The sequence below is a fragment of the Dipodomys merriami genome, unplaced genomic scaffold (genome assembly GCF_024711535.1).
Source record: "Dipodomys merriami isolate MVZ:Mamm:240054 unplaced genomic scaffold, mDipMer1.0.p SCAF_137, whole genome shotgun sequence".
NCBI classification, from domain to species: domain Eukaryota; kingdom Metazoa; phylum Chordata; class Mammalia; order Rodentia; family Heteromyidae; genus Dipodomys; species Dipodomys merriami.
Window position 1 is genome coordinate 1,335,836 of NW_027202682.1, and position 25,816 is coordinate 1,361,651.

At 62.4% G+C, this 25,816-nt stretch overlaps 1 protein-coding gene across 1 annotated transcript in view; it reads right to left on the reverse strand.

Annotated features, from left to right (window-relative positions):
- The window catches only part of Lmf1 (lipase maturation factor 1), a 47,913-nt gene continuing 22,097 nt past the window's right edge, over window positions 1-25,816 (reverse strand). The window contains exons 2-9 of the mRNA XM_070019893.1: window positions 21,724-21,872; window positions 13,213-13,278; window positions 11,114-11,281; window positions 5,252-5,435; window positions 4,681-4,834; window positions 4,259-4,442; window positions 3,679-3,791; window positions 1-211 (exon numbers count right to left, since the gene is read on the reverse strand). Coding sequence (XP_069875994.1) covers window positions 37-211; window positions 3,679-3,791; window positions 4,259-4,442; window positions 4,681-4,834; window positions 5,252-5,435; window positions 11,114-11,281; window positions 13,213-13,278; window positions 21,724-21,735 — 1,056 coding nt within the window. The 5' untranslated portion in view covers window positions 21,736-21,872 and the 3' untranslated portion in view covers window positions 1-36. The remainder of the gene's footprint in view (window positions 212-3,678; window positions 3,792-4,258; window positions 4,443-4,680; window positions 4,835-5,251; window positions 5,436-11,113; window positions 11,282-13,212; window positions 13,279-21,723; window positions 21,873-25,816) is intronic.

A 25,816-nucleotide genomic window follows, 5' to 3' on the forward strand; every position in this document is an offset into this window, starting at 1 on the left:
TGTGGTGTGGTCTCTGGCCTTTATTCCAGGGTGTCCCTAGATGGGCTGTGGCAGTGGCCACTCCCGTGCCTTGAAGTAGTTCCTCAGGTCCTCAAGGCGGAGAGGAGGGAAGTAGGGACCAATGCGCCTGCGCAGCCACCACTTGCCCTGGGCGGCGTGCTTGCCTCCCGGGCGGCTGAACTGGTACCGGTAGTGCTCTCCTCGGACCCACCTGCAGGACAGAGGACAGCCTGAAGCCCTGGCCACCAGTGTCACCACCCACCCCTCTCAGGTTGTGGCTTCCCAGAGGAGCTTTGGGTCCTCCCGTGTGTGAGGGCTGGAGATGTCTGCTACCTCACCTAGCTGGATTATATACACGTTTCTCAGAATTCTGATGACTTGTTAGTAGTGTGAAGTATCTCCCTTTGGAATTTTGCTGTGTGTATGCTGGTCCTGGGCTTGAACTCCGGGCGCTGTCCCTGAGCTTTCTCACTCAAGGCTAGCACTCTACCACTAGTCACAGCTCACTAATGGCTTTATCAGTTAGAGATAGCTCACGGGCTTTCCTGCCCAGGCTGACTTTGAACTGTGATCCTCGCATCTCAGGTGTGAGCCACCAGTGCCCAGCTGTGATTCTGCTTAAGTGGCTACTCACAGTACACTGTCTACTTCCCACAGTCTGCTGGTGTTCCTGACCATGGAAGTAAACTGCAGGAGCTCATTTCCTTTATCTGTCTCCCTCACTTGTCATTGTCTTGACCACCCCAGACTGGCAGAGCGGCGCCTCCCACGGGCTGCAGCTGCCAACTCCAGGGCAGGCAACACAATGTCTGCGCTTTGGTCTCCTCCCTCCTGGTGTCCACTGTGCTCAACACAGAACTCAACACTTGCGGTGACAGGTCTGGTGCCCTCTTGTGGGGTGGGGTGGCGCACAGCTCCTCATCCAGCGCCGCCCTGCTGGCCGTGGGCTGGGCCACATGCTGTCTTGTACCTTGGCTGCCCGCCGGGCAGGGTTGCGAACCCCTGCTGATTGCACAGCCTTCGCTGCCTGAGGTTTTCAAAGTTTAGTGAACTTTGGTTTAAATTTCTTTGGGGTCTACATAGTTTATTGGCCATAAGTATGTGCCTTTTGTTAAATTTGGAAAGGTTTTGGCCATTGCTTTTTTTGGTAGTACTGGGCCTTAGGAAGTCCAAACTTGGGGCCTCGATTGCCAGGCAGGCCGATTGCCCGTGTTCTGGTTGTTTCCCTTGTGTTTGCCTGGGTTGGCTTGCGACTGGCTGCTCTGGGCCTGTCTCTGGGTGCTGGGATGACATGAAAGCGTGCGGCTGCTCCTAGTGGGGCCTTGCACGCTTGCAGGGCCTCCTGTTTACACCTCCCCTATTGATGGGGTAGCAGGAGTGTGCTGCCCTGCCCCTTCCAGCTCTGTGCCTTTCCTGTCTCCCCCTGGGGACCTTGGTGACCCATTCAGACCTCTTCACAGACCTCAGGCTCTGAGCTCTGCTCACTTGGGGCCAGTGTCTCCCTCTGCTCAGTTGGCTCATTGCCTTTTCCTGTCTCCAGCCCCCATCTTCCCTCCTTGCCTCTGCTCAGTGCGGTCGTGTGGCCACGACACTTTAGATCTCAGCCTTTCTTTCCTCTGACACAGGTCTTCCTGGGCTGACTGCGGTTCTCAACGGTGACTGTGGTGTGTCTCTGAGCATCTGCACAGAGTTCCCACTCTGCTGTTACTTCCAAGTCTTCTGGTTGTTGGTATGACAGGTGGTTTTTCGTTTTGTGGCCATGAGACAGTGTCTTTTGTCACTGGTGAGGAGTGTGCTGCCAGCTGGTCCTCAGTGAACCTTGTTACTGCAAGAAGTGAGCATGCACCACCCTGGGGGGGGGGGACAATGCGTCACCACGGGAGGAGATGTGTCGCCGTGGGAGGTGATGCGTCCCCGTGGGGAGGTGAGGATGTGTCACCGTGGGGAGGTGAGGATGTGTCACTGTGGGGAGGTGATGCGTCCTCACGGGAGGTGAGGATGCATCACTATGAAGAGGTGAGGATGTGTCACTGTGAGGAGGTGATGCATCCTCGTGGGAGGTGAGGATGCATCACTGGGGAGGTGAGGATGCGTCGCTATGGGAGGTGATGTGTCACCGTGAGGAGGTGAGGATGCGTCCCAGTGGGAAGTGATGTGTCACTGTGGGGAGGTGAGGATGCATCACTATGAAGAGGTGAGAATGTGTCACTGTGAGGTGAGGCATCCTCATGGGAGGTGAGGATGTGTTGCTGGGGTGGATGCACTGTGGTGGGAGGCGCAGGGTCTTGGCCTCTGCTTACTCTCCACCGTGGGGTGGGGCTCCGTGCAGTCCTTTCTGGCTGTGGGCTCTTTGGCCATGTGCTGGCGTTTCTGAGTTCCTGCTGCTTCATCTCCAGCAACGAAGCAGGGGGAGAGCCAGGTGCTCGCCTACATTTTGGGGTCTTGGAGGGCCCGAGGTCTCCAAGGTGCCTCCCTCCCTGGCCTAGCGCTGTGCGGGCCTTGTGTGCTGTGGCTGGGATGTCAGCCATCCTTCGAGGAGCACCAAGGCAGCGTTCACTCCTCTTCCACTGCTCTAGGAAAAGGAACGCTCCTGGTGGCCAGGCTGTGGTCAGCCCCGCACCCTGGCACTGGCGAGAACAGGCATCCGCACGCAGCTCCTGAGAACACACGGGCGCCGCAGAGGGCCACGTGCTCCCTGGCGGCTCAGACTGCACAGCTGCCTGCGTGTCCCTGCACCTACCCCAGCCACGCCCAGGAGCTGCCTCACACCTCCTTTCCACAGCAGTCTCCCCTGGTGGACAGGGCCGCGGGCAGGGCAGGCCTGGCCCGGCAAGCTGGGGACGCGTGCCCACGTCCAGGCATGCCACTGGCCACAGGGCAGGGATTCTGTGCAGCCTTGCCTGGGAGGGCAGCTGCCCCCAGAGGGTGCCGGCGTCCCTGAGGCTGGCCCCGGAGGGGCTATGGACAGTGCCCCCTGGCTGGGGTGCCATCCTGGGCGCAGCTGCCCCGCAGCCCTGCCTGCCAAGCCCGACAGCTGGGGAGCTCCAGGGCACAGCTGTCCCCAGGCTCCTCCAGGGAAAACAGGAATGCGTCCTGTCAGAGTTAAGAGCCCGCAGGGAGGGGGGCGGCCAGCCCAGGCCTGCTGTCCTCATTTGCGCTGGAACTAGGTTCCATACTACGGAGCAGAGTGCTCAGCCCCCTTGGAGGCTGCACAGGCCCTGCTCTCTGGTTGTGGGCTCCTGGTGGCCCCCCCGCCCTCCCCCCCCAGTTCCTACTCTTTTCCAGCCCCTGGCTCCTAGGACTCGTCCTTCCACAGCAAGTCAGGCCCCCAGTATCTTCCTGTAGCTCTCACTGCTGTCACCAGGGCCCCCGATCTCCATCTTCCTGTTCCCAGCCCCCTAAATGCTCACGCTCCCCCGTCTCTGGCTCCTGCGGTCCCTCCAGCTGGCCTGATCTCCACTGGGTCAGGCGCACAGCAGGCTCTTGGAGGGCAGGCCCTGCCGCTCTGCCCGGCCTCCTGGACACTGGCGGGTATGGTGCAGAGCAGCTGTGGGGCAGCTGTTGAGCGAGGCGATGGGCCTCTTCCAACCAGGGGCTCTGGAGACCAGTATCGTACAGAGGGGCCCTGCTCCTCTGTGAAGAGCTGGTGGAGGCTGTGGGGCAGGCGGCCCGCCTTACCTGGGAGGGGCCCGGCCCTCAAAGGGGTTGAGGGCCAGCAGGGACAGGGCCTCAGCATCATTGGCCAGGAGCTTGCCCGCCAGGTGGAGGATCCACTCGTTGTGCTCGTAGGTCTGGGAGGAGAGGCGGTGCCGTGAGGGCCACGTGTGTCCAGGCGCAGCTCCTCCTGTCCCCCGGCTCCGCCCTGCCGCAGGCTGTCAGTGCCATGCTAGCCTCTGGGGCTGCCTGCTTCCCGCTCTGCCCGGGGGCCTGACTTCACCTCCCTGCAGGTGCCACGCTCAGCTGTTTCAGTCCTGCTGGAGGTCTGGCCACCTGCTGGGCCTGGCGTCCCTCTGCCCAGAGGGTGCTGTGGTGTCTTCATCCTGTACTCGAGTGACCTCCACAAGGGCAGGGTCCTTGTGAGCCAGACGGGACCCTGTCAGGTGGACTTGGGCCCGGCTGGTCCTGGTGACCCTCCGGTGAAAGGTGACCTCCTTGAGTCCTCTTCCCTCCCTGACTCCCACAGTCTCGTGGCTTCTGTGGTATGGGACCGATGGAAGCCTGCGCGACCACTCGGGCCTAGAAGGGAGGACATGCTCACCTGGAAGGCGGCGAACCACATGAGCCAGTCCAGGCGGTAGTGGTAGGGGGAGATGAGGCAGGGCCGCCTCCAGGGGTCGCCCGGCTTGCATCTGAACTCGTAGTCCTCCCACACGGCATCCGGCGCGCTGGCGTTGGGGCTGGCCGTGCCCTGCAGGATCACCTCCGTCCGCTCCTTGGTGATGCTGGGGAGTCAGCAAGGCCATGGGTCATGGCAGGGCCACCCCGTGGTGTGGGGAGGGGGCAGGGGGCACGGGTGATGCTGGGGAGTCAGCAAGGCCGCGGGTCATGGCAGGGCCACCCCGTGGTGTGGGGAGGGGGCAGGGGGCACGGGTGATGCTGGCATCTTGCACACTTCCTCCAGGTGGGCTGAGTGCACAGGCAGACCAAGGCACGGAGGGCACGGGTGCAGGCTGGCTGTACCTTCCGAAGGCCCCGTAGGTGTTGACAATCCTGAGCGGACTGAAGGAGGTGTTCATGACCTGCTTGGAGCTCAGCAGGTTGAGGACCACGGGCACGCTGAGCCAGGCCACCAGGGCGCCCAGCGCCAAGTTGACCAGCTGCCGCACCCTGGAGCCTGGCCGGAGGGGAAGAGTCTTCAGCAGGGGTCCTGGCCCTAGGGGGGGCAGTCTCACCAGAGGGAGACAGCATTCTCACTAGTGGGGTCCTAGCCTGAGGGGGAGGCACCCCCATTAGTGGGGCCCCAGCCCAAGAGAGGAGGCGCTCGATCAGCAGGGTCCAGCCTATCCCTGGGGGCCCTGGCTTCCGTCCTCCCCTCTGGGCCCAGGGACAGGCCCCACTGGCCGTGCAGGGGCCTCCCACAGTGTGGCCGTGAACCTCCCGGGGGTTGTGTGACATGTTCCCCGGGCAGGTTTTCGCTGGGACCCCACGTCTACACACAGCATCCCTCCCAGGTGCGGGGGCTCACGCCGTTCTGGGGGTGGCAGTCCCGGCTTCCCTGTGGGCACGAGGTAACCGGCTAGGTCTCACTTACCGTGAGTCGGCCATGGCCGGGCCCCGCGAGCCCCCTCCTGCTGCATCCTCAGGACACGGTCTTTGAGGCCCTGTGGCCCGGAGGGAAACAGGGAGCCCAGCGCCATGTCATCGAAGCAGGCGAGGCTGGGCACCATGGTCAGCCAGTTCAGGAAGCTCAGGTTCCCGCTGAGGATGAGGACCACCTGTATGGGGTGCAGGCCCGAGTACAGCCTCCTGCCTCCACCCCCACCTGGCCCTGTGGGAGCGTGCGGCTCCCCCAGGACCCTGGTCACGGCACAGCCATCTACAGTGCGTCAGGCCCAGCCAGACCTTGCCACGGTGACTCCTGAAGGCAGCCCAAGGCCGAGTCTCGCTCTGAAGTTTCAGGGCCCACGCCCAGCCTGGGACCCCTGGATGAGAAGCCCCAGAAACTTGAGGGCACACGCAGGAGCTCTCACGGGGCTGGTGACAGCAGCTGGTTGGCTGGGGCCACAGGCCTGGGACCCTTTTCAGTAACTGCACTGGCCCAGTCCTGGAGTGATCCAAAGTACAGCCCAGGACCGCACAGCAGTGAGTGACCACAGAGCCCCCGTCCCACAGCAGTGAGTGACCACAGAGCCCCCGTCCCACAGCAATGAGTGACCACAGAGCCCCGTCCCACAGCAATGAGTGACCACAGAGCCCCCATCCCACAGCAGTGAGTGACCACAGAGCCCCCGTCCCACAGCAGTGAGTGACCACAGAGCCCCCGTCCCACAGCAATGAGTGACCACAGAGCCCCCGTCCCACAGCAATGAGTGACCACAGAGCCCCGTCCCACAGCAGTGAGTGACCACAGAGCCCCCGTCCCACGGCAGTGAGTGACCACAGAGCCCCGTCCCACGGCAGTGAGTGACCACAGAGCCCCGTCCCACGGCAGTGAGTGACCACAGAGCCCCCGTCCCACAGCAATGAGTGACCACAGAGCCCCCGTCCCACAGCAATGAGTGACCACAGAGCCCCGTCCCACGGCAGTGAGTGACCACAGAGCCCCCGTCCCACAGCAATGAGTGACCACAGAGCCCCCATCCCACAGCAGTGAGTGACCACAGAGCCCCCCGTCCCACAGCAATGAGTGACCACAGAGCCCCCGTCCCACAGCAGTGAGTGACCACAGAGCAGCCCTGTCCCACAGCAGTGAGTGACCACAGAGCCCCCCTGTCCCACAGCAGTGAGTGACCACAGAGCCCCCCGTCCCACAGCAATGAGTGACCACAGAGCCCCCGTCCCACAGCAATGAGTGACCACAGAGCCCCCATCCCACAGCAGTGAGTGACCACAGAGCCCCCGTCCCACAGCAGTGAGTGACCACAGAGCAGCCCCGTCCCACAGCCCAGGACCCTCAAAGCAGTGGGGCGATCGGTCCACAGAGCAGCCCTGTCCCCAGCCCGGGGTACTGCTGGGTTTTCTTGATCACTGCAGAGGAAGTCACATGGTGTCTCTAGGGAGCTGTGAGGGTCACTCTGTGAGGGCAGTGTCCCAGGCCCGTGTCACACGTTCTATGATGGACAGACGCCGCTGTGTGGACATTGCCAGACGACCCTCTAAAGGGGCGTCACGGCTGGCCAATGGGACATGGGCCCATAGTCACTCTCTAAGCACTCCCAACACTTGAAGCTGCACCATCCCAACTCTGGCAGGCTGGAGACTTGGACAGATGTGAGCGACAGGGCTGGCCCAGGCCGTCTCCTGGGGTGCTGTTGAGGATACCCCGGCATCCGGGAGCAGCACCAGTTCTTCTCTGTGCCATGGGGCATGGTGTGTAGTCAGTGCAGGGGAGGGGAGGCAGGAGCTCTCGCCGCAGAATCAAGCCTCGGGATGTGTGAACATCCCTCCCCGTGAGCCTCTCCCTGCTAGGGGCCAGGCCCTGGAGGCACATCTAACTGCCGCTGGCCAGGCTGGGGTGGCCGGTGAGGACGCAGCTAGGAGTCCTATAGGAGCCAGTGTCCAGCACTTGGGGCAGTAGGGGCCTCCAATGTCGGTCCTGCCTATGTCCACCTGTGTAAGTCTTCAAGAGCACTGTGCCAGGAATCCTCAGGCCACCCAGGGTGACGGGATCCGCTGTGGGAGGGGTCACAGAGGTGGTGAGCACCAGCCTGGCTTCCGACCCGTGCAACGTGGCTGGCTGGCCGCCCTATAAGCCCACCTCGACCGCTCACTGCCTGAAACGTACACACAAGGAGGAAAGGCAAGTCACAGAAACTTGGGACTGCTCACACCCGTGAGCCCCTGGCGGCACCAGCTCACAGCATGCCTCAGACCTGAGCTTTCTCCTTTCCTCTGCAGAGCAAATGAGAAATGAGTTCATCTTCTCAGGATGCCACATGCAAGTGGCTGCACATCCAACCCCTCAGCCAAGGCTCGGGCTCGTGGTGCTCTGGGAAGGGGAGGCCACGGCTCCAGGTTATTGCTGGGCCCGTGACTCATGCAGTGTTAGAGTAGGGTCAGAGGTTTGGTTCTGCCAGGCAGGAGCTGGACCCTCTGTAGCCCACGTAACGCAGGATACCTAAACAGGACACCTGTCCCGAGATGTCTGGCTGTGGGCCCGCAGGACCTGACTGCTCCATCGGGGACACCAGGGAGGCCTCTGGCAGCGCCTCCTGGACCTGGGACGGCAGAGGCAAAGACACAGACCGCGGCATGCAGTGTGAGGCCTTGTGTGCACAGGGACCGGAGGAAGGGGGGTGCCTTCTGGCCAACAAGACTTCAGAATGCGCACACAGTGAGCACTGTGTGTACACCAGGGCTGGCGCTCACACGGGGGCTTTGTGACTGGCGACCCAGTCCCACACACTCCTGTGAGCTCGCCGTGAGATCCTGAGAGCAAGTGTCCGGAGGACAGCACTGACTTGCAGCTAAGGTTAACACACGGACACCGGGGCCAAAGAGCAACATCAGGAATAGGGAGGAACCTAAACCTAACAAAGAGCGTCAGAATAGGCACGGGAAATGGGCATGTGGTCTACACATCCACCACCAGGAACGGGACACATGGGTGGGGGGTGGCCCTGGGCAGAAACACAAGACCCTGCCAGCGCTGGTCACGTGCCAGAAGCACCCTGGGGGCGCTCCTGGACTTGCTGGTAGAGGGGCTCTGACAGGAGCTTGTTTCCAAGGACCCCCTGCCGGGGCGGGGGCCTGGCCTGGAGAAGTAGGCCCCACAGCAGAGGCGGGGACAGGACTGGTTCTCACAGAGCTGTGTAGAAGCCCCATGACAGGTTGCACAGCTAGACAGAGAGCGGCCATGCTCGGGGTCAGCCCTCCAGACTCGCTCTGCTTCCTCTTTCCTCTGGCCACAGCACAGAGCTGGGCCTGAGAACTCCACAGGGATCTTCCCTCCCTCGGTCTTCAGTGCGGCCGGGCCCAGCACTGCACGTCTGCCGGCGACAGGTGCCCGGACCCCAGAGGAAGGGGGGTGTGAGGCGGCGGATCTTACAGGGCCGGCCCCGGTTCCCACAGAGGACATGGCAAGACACAGGCCCCAAGAAGTGGGTCTGAGCTCTGACAAGCCACAGTCAGGCAATGACCAAGAAACCTAGGCCAGATGGACAGGCATGCCCACCTGCAACAACATGCCACTGGCCTGAGGCTGGTGCTCAGGTGAGGGAGACCATGCTCAGAAGCCAAGAGCCACCAAATCCAGAGACGCAGGAGCCAGGCCTGAGGCGGGGCGGGGGGTGTCTGCTGCCCTGCAGAGAAGCCGTGTACTCCACAGCGACACCCTGGCCACGTGTGCGGGCGGACCCTCTAACCTCAGGCAGGAGAACCCTGCTCAAGGCCAGCCCGGGCAACGTGTCTCGGAAAAGGGAAAATACAGGATATCGTATTTTATCGCATTTGGCTCTGGTGGGGGTGCCACTAGGACTGGGTCCCGACGGTGCAGGGAGCTGGCGGGGCCCCAGGCCTCCTGCCCTTCCCACAGGCCCCCGGCTAGCCGGCGGGTCTGCGGCAGGAGCCCTCCAAACAGCTGTGTAAATGGAGCGTGGGCGGCGGCGAGCACGTGAGCATCCATCCTCCCAGAGGAAGGAACGGCAGCCTACGCACCAGGAGGTGGGAAAGGAGTGGAGAGCAGAGTGCAGGCTGTGGGGAGGGAGGCTGTGGAGGATGGGGTGCCGTGGAGGGAGTGGGGGAGAGTAGAGTGGAGGATAAGATAGAGTAGAGGAAGTGGGGGATTCTGTAGAGTGGAGGACAGGGTAGAGGTAGGGCGTGAGGGATAAGGTACAGTGGAGGGAGTGGGGGTGGAGGTAGGGAGAGGGGGACGGGGCAGAATGGCGGCGGTGGGGAGGGAGTGGAGGCCGCATCCCTAGATGGGTGCGGCAGAGTTGTGCACACTCTGAACTCCGGGAGGGCAAAGGCCGCCCGGGCCCAGACATGCCCGCTGTGGGGACAGGATGGATGCCTGGCACACTCTGCCCATCACCACCTTGCCCCACACAGTGTGGGCTGAGGACGCCAGGGGTGGTGGACCAGCCAGCCACCCCGCTGACCCCCCCACATCGTCGTGGATGTCCTGCCACCCTGTGGCCTCCTTGTAGGGGCCGTGAGCTGCTCACGTCGGCCCTGGCACACCCGGGAGTGTTGCTGAGGAACTGCACACAAGTCTGCGTTCCGGTGGCTGAAGCTTCCTAGCACGCAGGGGCCCCCAGCCCCCGACACCAGTTTTGTGTACTAGGACACCCTGCCTCTCGGTTCTGGTCCAGCAGTGTCTGCTCATCTGCAGAAGCAAGGAATGGGGCGGTGGGAGAGTTCACAGCCCCAGCCCTGGTTTGGAGTCTGCAGGAGAGCCCTTGCTTCTCCCTGAGCCGCGTGTCCAGCAGTGCCCAGGCTTCGCAGCGGACGTCGGGAGAGGCAGGTGAGAACCACTGGCCGGGGCCTGAGGGGCCAGGCTGGAGCCTCTGTGCCGTGCCTGTGCGCTGGCAGTGCCCCACACGGACGGTCGCTGGGACCGATGGCACATGCGTGGGACGTGCGCACTCAAAGACGCGGGAAGCCAGCCCGAGTGGCACCACCCAGCGTAGTCCCAGCTGCGTGACGTTTACAAGGCGGGGCTTGCTCTGACGCGGTCCCGGCCCAGGACACCCACTCCGCTTGCTCGCCGTGACCCTGGTCTGCACATCTCTGAGCTCCAGGGCCACAGGCTGCAAAACAGCCCCGGGCAGCGCGGCCGGGGCAAGGCCACGGAACTTTTCTTTCCCTGCCAGACGTGCCCATGGAGGCGGTGCTCCATCGAGGGAGGGGTGAGCTGGAGGCCAGGCCTCAGAGCCCGTTCTAAAGTTGTATCCACCGTTGGATACATGTAGAAACCGCCGGAAAGCACAGATGCTCCGGAGAGTTCTCCCCAGCCGCTGCAGGCTCTGTACAGAGGGGTGTGGGGTGGCCCCCCCCCACACTGGCAACCATGCCAGATCCCACACTAAACCCTGGTGAGGTCACCCCAGCAATGGCAGGGCGTCCACGCCCCAAGGGAACACATTCCAGGGGGGCTTGGCCCAGGGAGAGGAGTGCAGACGCAAGACACTGAAAGCCAGCCCAGCAGAGAAGCGAGAAATCCCGGCACACACGGCGACAACAGATGGTGACCCTGGGGTCGGGGCAGAGCCCTCCGGAGAACTTGCCAGACCTGGGACGGGGAGGTGGACACAGCAGCGAGGAGGCGGGGCCTGCCACCCCTCCAGGGACAGGGCCACCGGTTCTGGCTGTTCTATGAGCGTCAAGCACAAGGGGACTGTGTGCCTGGCCCAGGCCAGCGCAGAGCGCAAGCCCTCGTGCGGAGTGGGGCAGGGGGCGGGGGAGGGCTGCTGGGAAGCCCCGGGCGGCTTCGGGGGCCATGGGCGTGGCCTACCTGGAACAGGATCTGCAGCGCCCCGTGTATGAGGCACGGCCGGCGCCCGAGGAACACCAGGAAGGGCACCAGCAGCTCCACGACGTGGTTGCCAAGCGTCTCGAAGCGGTGGAGCCACCAGGGCGACCGGTGCAGGTAGTAGGCCAGCGGGTTGGGCACGGGCTGCGTCTGCAGGGACAGGGGCTGTGAGCCCTGGGGGACCCCAGAGGGTTCTGTGGGAAGCAGTTTGAAGCAAAGCTAGTTCTTTGCTTTAAAACCACTTCCATCCACCCTGGAGTTGGAGTGTACCTCTAAACCGAGTGTGCTCAAACTGGGGGTGAGGGACCCAGAGAGCGCCGTCTGCTCCCTGGGAGGAGCAGTGGGCAGCGTCTCGGCCCAGCCACCACACCTGCGGCCCCCTCAGGCCCAGCGGGGCCCTCCTGAGGGGGTTCCAGGGGCCTTGAATAAACAGCAGAGATAAACTGAGGCAAGTGTCAGCTGTCTGTGACAGGGAGGAAGGGTGGGTGGGGATGAGGGTCTGTCTCAGGTCCCCCTCACCACAGGGCTCAGCAGCGCATGCTGCCGTGGGGCCGGGCCCTCCAGGCCTCAGATCTGTCTTGCAGAGGATAAACCACTAGCTGGCGGGCCCGAGCCCAGCTTTCTACTCCCCGTGCTGTGTGCCCCGGGTAGCGATGGCCATCTAGGATGACAGGCAGAGGCCGTCCATGGCCTCCTCACATCACCTTCCCTGATCGCAGACTCCAGACAGCCCGAGCCACACGTGGAGCCACGGGCCTGGCTGCTGTGCACGTCTGAAATACTATCACTTGAAGGGATTGGGGTAAAGACAAACGCATTGTATTATGTGTGCATAACCCTAAAATGGCCACAGAAATTCAATAATTATAAAGCCAAGATGTCATGAAAATATTAAGTCCATCCAAAACAAGGCAGAAAAGGTGTTTTTTAAAGGCAAAAAAAGAAGATGGGGAAAGTAGAAAAGAAGCAGAGAGGGGCTGGGAAGGCGGCTCAGTGGTAGAGCGCTCGCCTGGCAGGCGTGAGGCCCTGCGTTCCATTCCTCAGCACCACATGAGCAGAAAAAGCTGGAAGTGACGCCGTGGCTCAAGTGGTAGAGCACTAGCCTTGAGCTGAAGACCTGAGGGACAGCACCCAGGCCCAGAGTTCAGGACCCACCACTGACCAAAAGAAAAACAAAGCAAAGCAGTGAGGGCCACACACCGACATCAAGGCGTGCCTGTGTCATTCGAATTTGAGGCACACGATGTCAACGTGGGATAAAAAATGACTCAGCTTTGTGCTGCTCGCGGCAGGGCGCTTCGGACGCAGCGGCAGCCAAGGCTGGGGGCAGGGAGCCGCTGGGCCGGCCCCCCTCGCAGAGCGGGTTTGGGGCAGCCTGGCATGTGGGAGGGATGTGCAGGAGCAGAAGCCCCTGCCAGCAAGGGCCGCCCCGGGGCTTCTGCAGGCGCTCGGGGAGCCAGGACCGACCGGCAGGCCCTGGTCAGGTTCCGAGACGCAGGCCGCCCACCTTCAGCCCTCAGGGGGAGCCAGGACCGACCGGCAGGCCCTGGTCAGGTTCCGAGACGCAGGCCGCCCACCTTCAGCCCTCAGGGGGAGCCAGGACCGACCGGCAGGCCCTGGTCAGGTTCCGAGACGCAGGCCGCCCACCTTCAGCCCTCGGGGGGTGCCAGGTGCAGCTGCAGAAGGGGGCTTCCCCACCCTGCCCGGGATGGCTCCCTGCCCCTTGCAGACCAGGCCTGGCCCAGGGGAGCAGCCTCCGGGTCTGTCTGCAGGAACTGAGGAACTGAGACCCAGGCCTGGGTTGGGGCGAGGAAGGGGAGACCTGGGGCGCCGTGCCGGGGCGGCAGGTCACACGTAAGGGAGACAGCCCCAGTAAGGGGGGTGCAGCCTGCCCCAGCACTGGACGGACAAGGAAAACCAAAGCTACCACTGGATTCGCAATCCGCGTGGCCCAGCCAGCAAGGGGGGCGGGGGGACACTGTGCAGGTCAGTTCATGACCTGAGGTCCACCCAGGGGAGGCCCGAGGGAAGGGGGAGGCGCAGAAGTCCACAGGGCTGGCGCGGCCGCTGTCTGAGCTCACCTCATAGTGGAAGTCCATGCAGGTGAGGTCCCACCAGCACCGATCTCCCCGGACCTTGATGAGGCCCTGCGGAGAGAAAGAGCAGACAGCAGAGTGAGGCCACACACGGCTGGCCACGGAGGACGGAGCCGTGAGGACGGACACGGCCGGCCACAGAGGACGGAGCCGTGAGGCGAGGGACTGGGATGTCTGCTTTGTCCTCTGTACCACCCTGAGCCTCGTCGGATGAGCAGGAGTTCACAGTTCGCTTGGGGGGCCAGCGAGGCTCTGCTCTCTGACTCTGTGGTGCTGGGGAGCTGGGGTGCACACCAGGGCTTCACGCAGCCTCTCCCTCAGCTTGCTTGCTCTACCTCATGAACCATGCCTCCAGTTTGGCATTTTGCTGGTTAACTGAAGATAAAGACTCGGGACGTCTCTGCCTAGGCTGGCTTTGAACCGAAACCACTCAGATCTCAAGCCCCGAGCAGGTAGGATTACAGGTGTGAGCCACCGGTGCCAGAATTCCTTGCTTTCTTTAATGCTGGGGTGGATGGGCCGGCGGGAGGGGAGGAGAGCTGACTGGCTCACGTGGATGGACAGAGAGCCGTGAGCGCTGACATGCTTCAGACGGGGAGTTGTGTGCGCGCCCACGTGGGCGCATCACCGTGGCCCGCCCCCCGTGCAGCCCGCGCGGGACAGTAAGCCGAGGCCTGCCTGGCATCCCTCACAAGGCAGCGGGGTCTCACGTGTGCCCTGGGTGCGGGGACGCGGCTGCAGGTGCTGGCGGTCAGGTTGTGCAGCCAGACCAGCAAGGATCAGACAAGACGCAGGCTGTGGAGCAGGTTTCTGCCCAGCAGTTGTGCTGGCCACCACGCGATGTCCAGAGGACCAGCACGCCTCCACTCCCCTTCTCTTGTACATGCTCCCAGAACCTCACCTGGAGACCCAGCCCACCTCAATCTCTGCACCTTCCATACTAGGCAAGCCGGAAGGAGAGGAACAGCCTCGCAGAATTCGCTGAGGCTCCACCAGACGGTGAGCACCCCTCTTACACAGCCAGACGGTGAGCACCCCTCTTACCACAGCCACATCTCCATCCCCACGTCTACCCATCCACCTTCCATTTAATCATTCTGTCATCCATCTGTCCACCTGCCATCCGCTCATCATCCATCCATCCATCCATCCATCCACTCATCATCCCCCACCTATCCATCCATCTACCTACTCATCACCCCCCATCTACCACCTTCCATCTACTCGTCACTGTCATCCAGCCACCGTCCACCCATCTTCTACTACTCAGCCGTCCCCAGCATCGTGTGTCCATCCATCATCCACTCGCCTTCTGTCCTTCTCTCAGGTCTGAGCCTGAGTCCAGGCTGACGCAGTGAGGCTCAGAAGGAAGCTGGGGTGGCTGAGAGCCCTCGCTGGGCCAGGCAGTGCGTGAGTGACCAGACAGCGGTGTCTGCAGCTGCCCAGTAAGTCAGCCTGCACAGGGCAGGGCAGTATGCAACTGGACTGGCCAGGGGCGGAGCGGGGCCGGGCCGTACCGCGGTGCCGCCCCCCAGTGTAATGCAGACACAGCCCAGTGTCTACGCAAGCACAGGGGTGTCCTGCGGGAGCAGGCGTAGTCACGTGGGCCGCACCTGAGGGCCACGTCCCCCCCAGCAAGCACAGGGAGCCACGTGTGGTGCGGGGCGCTGAGCGGGGCTCCTGTCCCGGAGCTGTGCTATTAATAAAGCCTTGCTGCATGAGTTGCTCTGACAACCAACCACCTCCTGGAACACAGAGAGCTCAGATCACCAAGCCCCGGAATCGGCGGCTGGCGGCAGCCCCTGCCTTGCGTGTGGGGGGCTCGTGAACATGGGTCTGGACACGTCAGGTAGGCTGGCTGCCACGACAGGAGGGCGCCCCTCCTGTCCCAGGTGGCAGAGCTGCCGGCTTGTGAGGAAACGCACGCACGGGCCCGACGCTCAGCGCCACCCGCCCGGTGCCCCGGAACCCGCACGCACCCGCGTCCCCCAGGGAGAACGGATGACGAAAACGTCAAAGCCAGGCTGATAAGAGGCGCTAAGAGCCGGGCGTCTGGGGACGGAGGGCACGTGCGCCCGCTGCTCCACAGGATTTCCCACGGGTCCTTTCCCCGGAGCAGTGTGAGAGGAACAAAGGCTTCTTTGAGCCCTTTCAACCCAAAATTAATTTTGAAAAAAAATGGCCGAGGTGGGTCCTGACGTGCCAGATGCGCAGGGAGCGCTGACCTTCCACCGGCCACTTGGACAGAGTCAGTGGGGTGCTGGCCCCTCCCAGGCCCCCAGACCTCAGGCACCAAGAGAAAGTGGCCCTGATGCCCCAAGAGCTCTTGACCGGAGGCCGTGCGGCGTGGCCAAGAGCGCTGCACCTGCGGCTGAGTGAGGGTCGAGGCGCCCGGGGCGGGGCGGGAGCCCGAGCGGGGGCCGAGGTCAGGACGCCGAAGGCGTCAGAGGCCAGAAGAAAGCCCCTTTTCTTCGGTTGTGCCCACGCTAATGCAATAAAACGAATGAGGCTGATTGCTCTCATCCTGGAGCAAGGGCGCCAGGCCTTCGGTTTGATCCCCTCTGCTCAGGGACGTGCCGCATTCCGACGTTTATTCCATTACACTTGATGTGATTTCACAGAGGCACTTGGAGGCTGAGGAGCTGCCCGGAGGCTGCAGGCCTTCCTCCTCACTCTTCCTCGCTAATGGTGACTCCCGCTGCTCGCTGACTGGTCACACCACCCACGGCGCACACCCACCACAGCCAGAGCTTCCCGGAGTGCCGGGGGCAGGGGTCACTGGCCCAACAAAGGCCCAAGATCCAAAATATACAGGGAGCTCAAGAAACGAATCCCTCCCAAACCTAACAAGCCAGTCACTAAGTGGGCAAGGAGCCAAAGAGAGACTTCTCAGAAGAAGAGGTAAGAATGGCAAAGAAACACGTGAGGAAATGTTCACCATCCCTGGTTGTGAAGGAAATGCAAATAAAGACAACCCTGAGATACCACCTTACCCCAGTCAGAATGTCCCACATCCACAAATCAGCCAACGACAAATGCTGGAGGGGATGTGGAGAAAGAGGAACCCTATTACACTGCTGGTGGGAATGTACACTCATACAACCACTTTGGAAAGCAGTCTGGAGGGTCCTTAGAAAGCTAAAGATTGACCTCCCTTACGACCCAGCCATACCACTTCTAGGCATCTACCCTGAACAACAGGAACCAATATACAAGGACGCGTGCACCTCCATGTTTATTGCAGCACTGTTCACAATAGCCAGGATATGGAAACAACCCAGATGCCCCACCACAGATGAATGGATCCAAAAATTGTGGTATCTATACACAATGGAATATTATGCAGCCATTAGAAATGACAAAATAATGGCATTTGCAGGGAAATGGATGGAGCTAGAAGGAATCATGTGGTGAGTTAAGCCAAGATCAGAGAGATAATGCAAGTTCTCCCTGATTTGAGAAAGTTAGATCTAAAACACACTGGGTTACGACAAACTGCACAAAACTCCAAATACAGTGACACTGAAGGACAGAATCACCAAGTTGTAATACCCAAGCACCTCTTCATACGGAAATAAACTAATACACATACTGAAAAACAAAGCCAAAGATAAGGAAACAAAGGACTTGTTCTTAACCTGTCTTTTTGTTTTCAGATGACTCTGGATTCTGTACCTGGCCCTGGGTGTGTACACGTGCACATCTGAGGGAAGGTGGGGGGGGGCACAGAATCAGCAGAAAATGGGTGAAAACGTGCAGCAAAGGGGCCGGCGGCCCTGGACACTAATGCACGTGAACCACGCAACTTGTGGGCGAAGATGGGGGAGAGAACGAAGAGGAACAGATGACAGGGCAAAAGGCAAGGAGTGTGCACCTCACCTGTTACATGTAAAGGTCACCCCTAAAACAATAAACATTTAAAGAAGAAAACTGACACCTGAAAAAAATACAATGAAGAACAGTTTTGATCTAATAAAATGGTCTGGCGCGTGCTGCGGGAGTCCCTGCCCACCCGGGGACCGGGAGCCTCTTACAGCCTGCTGGTGACAGGGACCAGTGCGCCCTCACCGGAGCACCCCGTGTGCAGCGTGCCTGCCCACCCAGCCCTGCCCACCCCCCACGCGGAGCGTGCCTGACTGCCCACCCAGCCCCTGTGCCAGACGCAGCAGCAGCAGCAGCAGGAGGCGCGGTGGCGGTGGCTCCACCCTGCAGCCCGGCCAAGCTGACGTGAGAGGGCTGTGCTACGACCCACTGGAGACAAAACTCACATCTGTGCTGTCCCGTGTGCCCCGTGCGGCTGCGCGGGGCAGAAAAGGGGCCGGGACCCCTGGCTGCTCGATTCCACGCTCCACTGCCACGAGGCAGCCACTGTCCTGCCCCACAAGCCGCCTGGCTGTGGCGGCCACCAGCCGCGTGGCACCGTGGCTCTGAGCTGCGTCCGTGCTAGCCGACGCGGACCCCCCTCCCCGCCTGGGTGCTGGCCTGGGGCGCTGTGGTTGTGGCACAGCCAGTGTTTGGTAGGTGCTGAGCAGAGTTTCCTGGTATCTCAGGTGAATCCTGTACCTTCCACGAGCCACGCTGGTCTGTCATTCAAGTATCGCGGTTGGTCGTGGCTCTGGCCTTCACTGGGATCAATCGGCACACTTGGAGGTTTAGTCTGTGGCCTGCCTACTCACTTTCCTAGTGGTGTTCTCATGACTTTGTTGTTGTTGTTGAACTCAAGGGTCTGGGCTCTGTCCTTGAGCTTTTCTTGCTCAAGGCAAGTACTCTACTACTTTGAGCCACAGCACCATTTCTGGTTTTCTGATGGTTTCTTGGAGAGAAGAGTCTCAGGGACTTTCCTACCTGGCCTGGCTTTGAACCGCGATCCTCAGATCTCAGCCTCCTGAGTAGCTAGGATGACAGGCACAAGGCACTGATGCCCGGCTTCATGACAAAATTCAGTATCCATAACTATAATTCCCCACGGCCCGGACCACCCCCAGGTCGCCCGCCGCCTCAGAAGCCATGCTTCTGGCTTCTGGCCGTATACCGGCGTACCCCAGCACCTGGCTTGGTGCTTGCCACGCACGTGGGTCTGCGGCTGGACACACACACTTCACGGGCGCCCTCGTCCCTCTGCAGACCAGCTCCGCACACCATCCGGGGCCGGGCCTTGTCTGCCTGTGGGACCTCAGACCAGCCATGCTTCCCACTGTGGACGAGCAGGTTTTTCTGCTGAACCCTCGCCCGGGCCGGCCTGGACCTGGGACCGCTTGGTCTCAGCCCACTGAGTACACTGGTGAGCGCTGGTCAGCGCAGCCGTCTGCCCTGGCACGGGCATGGACTGGGGTCTGCCTCGGATCCTCCAAGCACTCAGAGAGGGACAGGCACATGCCGTCGTGATGCCCAGCGTCCTCCAGTGGGGTGGAGTCCCAGTGGCTTCGCAATACTGCTGGCCTGGAACTGTAATCCTCCCAGTAGCTGGGACGGCAGGTGCACACTACCACACCAGACATGGGTTGAGATGGGGCCTCTGCTAGACAGGTTTTCGCCTAGGCTGGCTCAAACCATAATCCAGGCATTCTCCTCATTTTTTTTTAAATCTGTTGAGATAAAACTCTTCACCTTTATCTTGGTCGCTACAGTGCAAGACAAGAAATGATTTTCAACAGTTCAACCAACCTTGCATTTCCAAGACGAACCACGTTTTATGTGGCTGGATTTATCTGCCAGGTTTTAAGCGTTCGCATCTTTGTTCCCGTGGGGTACTGAGGTCCCACTGCTCTCCTGCTGCGTCCTCCAGGGCCGGGCGTCGCCTCCCCCCGCCGCCATCCCACGTCTGCGCGGGGCTGCCCTGACCAGCCCTCCACGGCTCCCAGTTCACCACTGAGCCACCGGGGCCAAGCTTGCTTTCTAGAGTGGTGTTCTATTTCAAGTTCAATTTCTTTGGCAGATACGGAGCTGTCCAGATTTCCTGTTTCCTTTCGTCTCAGTTTTGGTGTCTGTGTTTTCTCAGGGACTCTCAGCTGTCACATCTGTGGCCTGAACGCGTCTGTGACAGCCCCGGCGAGGTGCGGCATCATCCAACTCAGCGGCGGACCAGGGGCTCTGGGGGCCCAGCCCTGCACCTGGCGGAGGGGCCTGGCTGCTCCACATTCCCACCCGGAGCTACTGCTCCTGTGCGCTTACTCTTCATTTGGAATGCAGCTTTTCTCCGGGTCACGGGCTGGGGCACGCTGCACATGGTCTGTGCCCCACCTGCGGGGTGCGTCGCCAGATGTGCACCAGTCACGTCCCGCCAGCCAGCAGGGGGGAAGCTTCAGCTGTGTGGAAGATGCTCGCCACTGCTTTCTGTGGCCCGCAGACTGGGAGCAACGCAGGCCTCTACTGTTCTGTTCCTCCCCTCCTCCACGCGGAGCCCGCTCTGTGACGCAGCGAAGACCGGCTTCAGCCGCCGCAAGCATGTGCGCACTGAGGTCTGCTCACCTAGCAGCATGCAACTAACCCCTGACACGCAAAGCAAGAAGAAGAACTACACTAGGAGAAATGGCAGCATAAATATTAGGGCAAGAGGGGACCGCGGGGCAGCAGACACGGCACGGCAGGCTCCGCTGCACACCCAGAGCAGAGCCCCTCGGTGCCCCCAGGAGCCCGCTGGCCAGGCCTCCTCCCTCTCCTGACCACCGTGGGTGACATCTGCACGACGTGTTCACTTTGCCGCTTCCAGATGCCCTCTCTGGATATTCGTGGTTCCGGCCGGAGCGCCCAGCGGAGCAGGGCCCCGGGCCCAGGGAAGGCTCTGCACACATCCTGCAGACAGGAGGCGGAGGGCTGGGGGAGGCGGCGCAGGAAGGAGCGGGCTTCCAGCTCTTGGTTCTCTAGGGGGCCACACCGAAAGCAGGGGTCTCCCTCGGGTATGCCCCAGGTCTGAGAATTCTCAGCAACAATGACACTGGCTCAATTCCCAGAATCTCGGCGACAGAGAGTGTTAACCCGCCACGCAGCACAGTTCATCGGGACAAAGTAATCAAGGGCAGGCCCGGCTCCAGAGCACACACGGAAAATCCATCCCCTGCCCACAAGCCCGGCTCTACTAACAGGTGCCAGAAGCACTGTGGGACGAAGAACACAAACTCCACTCCTCATTTGCTCTGTGCAGAACGAACCGAGGCCGAGGAGACGGGCAGAGTGGTCTGCGGGGCGCGCTGGAACTCTGCTGGCCTTGCTCCCCGTGACCGGCACGCACGCGCCCTGCCGCCTGCAGTGCACCTCCGCAGAAAACCAGGCAGCCTGGCGAGTGGTCCGGCCGGTCCAGCCCAAGTGCAGGCAGAGGTGCGGGCAGGGACGGGGCGAGCACAAGGAGCCCTGCAGGCCGCTGTGCCCTGCACGGCCAGTCTCAGGGCCTTAAGCTGTGAGGCTCGGGTGCGGGCGGAGCAGCAGAAGCCCAGTGTCCGTGGAGAGGGAGCCAGGTGCCGGACCACCCCGGCCCCGGAGCCTGGGGCTCCGCCTTCCATCCCGTGAGCTCCTGCGGGGGGCCGTGTGCCTGGCAGAGCCCGGCCTCCTCCACAGGACATGGGAACTGCCCGTCAGTGGCCGCAGACAGAATGGCCTGGTGATCTGGGAGCTCCACCCCTCGGGAGGCGCCGCTGGGACAGGGAAGGACAGCGAGCAGGGAGGCAGGCGCACAGGCAGAGGCCACGCCCCCCTTGCTGGAGGACCGGGGATGGGGAGGCAGGGACAGAGGACACAAGCCCCCGTCCAACCAGAAGGGACATCAGTGCAGCCCTGCTGGGCGGGCACCAGGGGTCAGGCGGGAGCTCTCCAGCCCCGTGTCCTCCCCTCACAAGTGGGGGCCCTCCGACGCAGCTCCAGGGGACCCACCAGTGCTGAACACAAACATGATCAGACCACAAACCCCAAGACGGTGGTGAGCGGCTCTGGGCGGTGGCGGGCGCGGGTCCAGCCCGCGCAGAGGAGGCCAGGGCCAGGTCTGCAGCCGGGTCCCTCGTCCCCACGCCTCTCGCCTCCCACCGAAGCTGCGACGATGCCACCCAAGACTGTCACGTAATTGCACCTTTTAGTGCACCTGGTAATTTATATCCAGCTGGCATTAACAGTCAATCAAAATGTCATAAAAGGCTTCAGAACGTGCTAATAATGACTTGCCATCTCTCCCGGGCATCACGGTGCCTTCAGCTCTTGGCATCAGAACCACGGGCGGAGCCCGGCTGACTTTTCCCCACGGCAGCTTCTCCAGGGTCTGCTTCAGTGGGCATTACTCTCAAGTGACCCTGCTGACTCCCCGGGAGACAGCCCCTTGGCTGTGGCCCTGGAGTGGCTGAGTGCAGCGTTCAGAGTGGGCACCGTGAGGCAGAAAACACAGCAGGCCTGGTGAGGCCGGACAGGCAGCCTGGTCAGCAAGGAGCGCCGGGCTGGCCACCCCAGGCCCGCAGGCCACCCGGGGTGTTCTGGGAATGTCACTTCCCGAGAGCATCACGAGGAAGTTCCACTTACCGCTCCCAGCATGATCCTGAAAATCAGCCACCGGAAGCCCCAGAGCACGATGCGGGATGGCGGGGTGGACTTGGGCAGTCGGGACAGGGTCCAGAGGGGGCACAGAAAGATCCCCAGGAACCCGGTCTCCAGCAGCTGAGACTCCCACCCTGCAGCGAGACGGGGAGGGAGGGAGGGGACGGTGAGGCCGGCAGGAGCAGGCCACGGCGGCCCCCCCCCCCAGCTGTCCACTATGTGGGCCGCCGTGTGGCCTAGAGACCACGTCCCAGGACCAAGCAAACAGGACGTGAGCGCAGCAGCCCGTGGTCTCCTAGTGGCCGGCTGTGGGCGCCCTGGGACCTCAGCGCCCAGAGGGCCTTGCCCTGTCCAGTCACACACCGCCTGCTCCTGGGAAGGAAGCAGCGCAGCGCTGCGTCTGCGCCCACCCTGGACCCGGGCTGCCCGTGGGGCTGTGGGAAGTGGGCTTTGTATTTTTGTGGCAGTACGAGGGTTTAAGCCCGGGGCTTCAGCTTCCCAGGCAGGTGCTCTCCCACTGGAGCTGCATCGTAACTCCCCCTTTTCTGTCGGTTGTGGGGCTTGAACTCAAGGCCTGGCGCGGTCCCTGGGCCTCTTCCGCTCTACCACGTGAGCACAGCACCACTTCTGGGTTCCAGGTAGTTAATTGGAAGTAAGAGTCTCATGGGGACTTTTCTGCCGTTTGGCTTGGAATCTCAATGCTCAGATCTCAGCTTCCCGAGCATGTAGGACTACAGGCAAGAGCCACCCCCTACGCTAACCCCCCCCCCCAAAAAATATTGTAATAGTAAGAAGGTGACGTACAGAGGAGCTACAGCTACAAGCCCAAACCCTTCTGGCCTCCAGCTTTTGAATCATCTCACTTTTGGCCTGCCCGTCCTGGTGGTCCTGTTGACACTCCTTCCTTCCCTAGCCGGGCCGAGGGCCAGGCCACCGCACCTAGCTAGCTGAGATAGCTGGCCCTGAAGCACACTCCTCCCGAGTAGCTAGGATTAAAGGCCTGAGCCACCACGGCCACAGAGGAGCCCACTGTTCATCAGGTTTGCATGAAACAAGTTCAGCTTTGCGCATTTCCCTAGGGAAGCGCGTCAGTGCGGACACGGCACCATGCCACGAGTCTATTGGCCGCAGGGGGTGGGGTGGGGAAATGGAGTCTTCTGGCCCAGCTAGGAAGGAGAATCAGAGCTAGGGATCCCTGGATCCAAGTGACCTCCTTTCCTAAGCCCCCAGGACACTGCTGACACCGCTGCTGGGCTCTCTGGGCAGACAGCGCCTGCACATGTGTGTGCGTACAGGGACAGGCAGGAGGGAGAGGGGGGAAGTGGGCAGAGGGAGTCCCTCCTGTGATCCCTGCCACTTCTAAAACAGAGAGCTGGGGCTGTGTTGGGGCTCAGCGGGAGAGAGCTCCCCTAGTGTGTGTGAAGCCCGAGGTTACACAAGAAAGACTGGAAGGGCGCTGGGGCTCCAGTGGTAGAGCGCTCGCCTTGAGCTGAAGAGCTGAGGGACAGCGCCCAGGCCCAGAGTTCAAGCCCCATAACTGGACCCCCCCCCAAAAAAAAAGAACTTATGAAATAAGAGCTGTTTATGGATGGCTGAACCCTGGAACTTCCTCCCAGACTCACACCATCCACCGTGAAGGAGAGGCCGCCCGAGACCCTGCGCACCGCCCAAACGCCTGGGCCGCGAGGCTGGGAGGCCGCGCCCCCCAGCGCCTGGAACGCGAGGCTGGTGGAGGCCACGAGGCTGGCGGAGGCCGCGCCCCCCAGCGCCTGGAACGCGAGGCTGGCGGAGGCCACGAGGCTGGTGGAGGCCGCGCCCCCCAGCGCCTGGAACGCGAGGCTGGCGGAGGCCACGAGGCTGGTGGAGGCCGCGCCCCCCAGCGCCTGGAACGCGAGGCTGGCGGAGGCCGCGCCCCCCAGCGAGGCTGGTGGAGGCCACGAGGCTGGTGGAGGCCGCACCCCCCAGCGCCTGGAACGCGAGGCTGGTGGAGGCCGCGCTCCCCAGCGCCTGGAACGCGAGGCTGGTGGAGGCCGCGCTCCCCAGCGCCTGGAACGCGAGGCTGGCGGAGGCCGCGCCCCCCAGCGCCTGGAACGCGAGGCTGGCGGAGGCCACGAGGCTGGCAGAGGCCGCGCCCCCCAGCGCCTGGAACGCGAGGCTGGCGGAGGCCGCGCCCCCCAGCGCCTGGGGCCCCCCAGCGCCTGGGGCCTGCCGCCACGGCACTGCACAGAGGCAGGAGCAAAAGTTAGCGCGCGTGCGGTGGGAGGGGCCCCAGCCCCCCGATGGAGGGAATGGATCCGCTGTGGCGGCGCTCAGAGCCACCGCGGGCACCGGGAGGCGGCAGGCGGCAGGCGCCGGGGCGGGTAGAGGGGAGGCAAGCTCTCTGGAGTCGGGGGACGTGAGGCTGGGGCTGCGTGGCCGTCCTGCGCCCTCTGCAGTGAACAGAACATTCTTGTCTCCCTGAGACAGCTGCTGAGCCAGGACCTGGGGGCCCAGGGTCTTTACGGTGGACTCTGTCTCTGTGGCCTCCAGCCTGGAGTGGCAGCGGGAGCCACCCTCCCGTGCTGGGGTGCTGGGAGGGAAGGGTGGCCGCCCCACCGCCCCAGCCGCCGCTCGGAGCACACAGGGAAGCCATTGTCTACTTCAGCATGGCAGAGGATGCATCCCCAGAAAAAAATAACCAGCGTGCTGCCAGGGGCCAACGCCAGTGGGTGTCCAGCACACGGGGTCCTCGTGAGGCCCGCCTTCTGCAGGGCCAGACAGAGCGGGCCCAGCGCCGTCCGCTGCACCAGGGCCGTTTGTCAGCTGGGACGCTCTGCACAGCTCACCGCCTGTGCCTACAGCCGGGGCCTTGTGTGGAGGGCGGAGGTGCCTGGCTTCCGCTCTGCCACAGGCCCTGTGGCTGCAGGGAAGGGCAGCGCAGAGCCCAGCCTGGCGCACGCACGTGTGACAGGGGGGGCTGAGGCGTGGGGTAAGGAGCCAGTGCAGGCCCAAGGGGGCACCCACACACAGCCCCCCGTGTGGGTGGGGAGCCCGAGGCGAAGGCCCTGTCTGAGCCCTGTACCCTCCCTCCCTCCTGGCAGCTCCGAGGCACCTGCCCTCAGGAAAACCAATGCCGAAGGGGGTGCCTCCATCATTCTCCTATGTGCAAACCGTGACGCGGGAAGAACGCCACTGGAAGTGAGAAACCAAGTCACCAAAGGCAGGGGCACACGTGCCGGGCGCGGGGCTGCAGCCGCAGGGCTGGACGTGACGGGTGCACTCAGTCGGGTAAGCTGCCTGGACCCATCGGGCAGACTGCAGGTGACACACACAAGTGACATTCAGAGTGAGAGTAGCCATGTCAGAGACCAGGCCCCTCCCTCTACGCAGAGGAAAACCACGTCAACATCAGAGCCCAGGTCCCCGATGGCTACTCTCAAAAGAAAACTGTCGCCGGGTCTCAGGAGCTTTGTGGAAAACGATTTCAGCATCTTAGAAAGAGTAATTAAGTGCAGCACAGATGGATCCTTCAAAAGTGACAGCCACCATCCACGTGAGAAACAGGAAATCCATTAGCTCTGCTGTTAAAATCGGGGCGGAGGGGGCCTGGGCCCCCGGCTGGCTGTCACTCCGTGCGGAGCGGCCCGCCCGCCCGCCGTCACCCCAGGGGCCTGTAATGATGGCCCTGGAGGGAGCCAGGAGCTTTTAAAAGTTTAATTTTTGCAGGTTATATTTTAGGTTGAGAAGTTAAGAAGTAACACACCAAAATTATGTTCTGCACTATTGCTAGCAGGAGGGAAGGGCCGTGGGCCTAACAAACACCATGGGCACGCAGAAGGGGGTCAGCACGGGCCGCGGCACCACGGCAGGCCAGCCCCCAGCCGCCAGGCCCAGCGCGCACAGTGGCTCTGCCCCACGAAGCCGAGCCCTCCGCACCACAGCCCGCGGCGCTTGCAGCGGACGCCCCCGCAGGCCACTAGCCTGCAGCACACTCACCCCTCAGGTGCCACCCAGTTTCCAGGAGCACTCAGCGCCCCCCCCGCCACGCCCTCGGAACAGTCTCTGTGAGCCCAGGAGATACGCAGCCTAGCCCCGCCGA